We start from the raw sequence: 516 nt of genomic DNA, 5'->3' as shown, positions 1-516 counted from the left end.
ACATAACAGCGTTGGCGGGCGGGAGGCAACGCGCAGCCGCTGTAACCCGAGACGCAACTCGCTCTCCTAGGTTATTTACTCCGTGAGATGAGCGTTTATTATGATACTTATTACTTTAGGGCATATATCATCTCTCCGTCAATGGAACAGATACTTTACACTAAAGGCTCTATAAAAAAAAAATACGAGTAATTATTAAATGGTGGTGATGTTTATGGTTAGTAAGCAGACAAGAATACGGGCCTGAAAATTGATTATGGTATTTTTCTGTACGGCCGAAAGCCCTATCCTCAAGATCGGGGGAGAATGGGAAGGGGAACGATAAAGGGAGACAATAACATATACACACTAGAAAGCGAATTAACCACAATTTATTCTCCAACAGAAAGATGAAGGACGACTATCACCACGCAATCCCAGTACACGGTAAGTCAGTAATTGCAATCCGTCGATGTATTTTCATTCATAATTGGAAGGCAATAAGTCCGTCTGCTTATTAGCAAGGTAAGCCCTGAA

General features: G+C 41.9%; 1 protein-coding gene across 2 annotated transcripts in view; it reads left to right on the top strand.

Moving 5' to 3' along the window:
- The window catches only part of LOC119590568 (forkhead box protein L2-like), a gene marked incomplete at its 3' end in the record, with an annotated part of 75,433 nt that overhangs the window by 38,991 nt on the left and 35,926 nt on the right, over positions 1-516 (top strand). The window contains 1 exon segment of one of the 2 annotated variants that reach the window (XM_037939235.1): positions 386-426. Coding sequence (XP_037795163.1) covers positions 390-426 — 37 coding nt within the window. The 5' untranslated portion in view covers positions 386-389. 2 annotated transcript variants of the gene reach the window in all.

This window comes from Penaeus monodon, chromosome 27 (assembly GCF_015228065.2).
Source record: "Penaeus monodon isolate SGIC_2016 chromosome 27, NSTDA_Pmon_1, whole genome shotgun sequence".
Classification (NCBI taxonomy): Eukaryota; Metazoa; Arthropoda; class Malacostraca; order Decapoda; family Penaeidae; genus Penaeus; species Penaeus monodon.
Note: the sequence above shows the minus strand (reverse complement) of the source record. Positions and strands in the feature narration are given on the sequence as shown.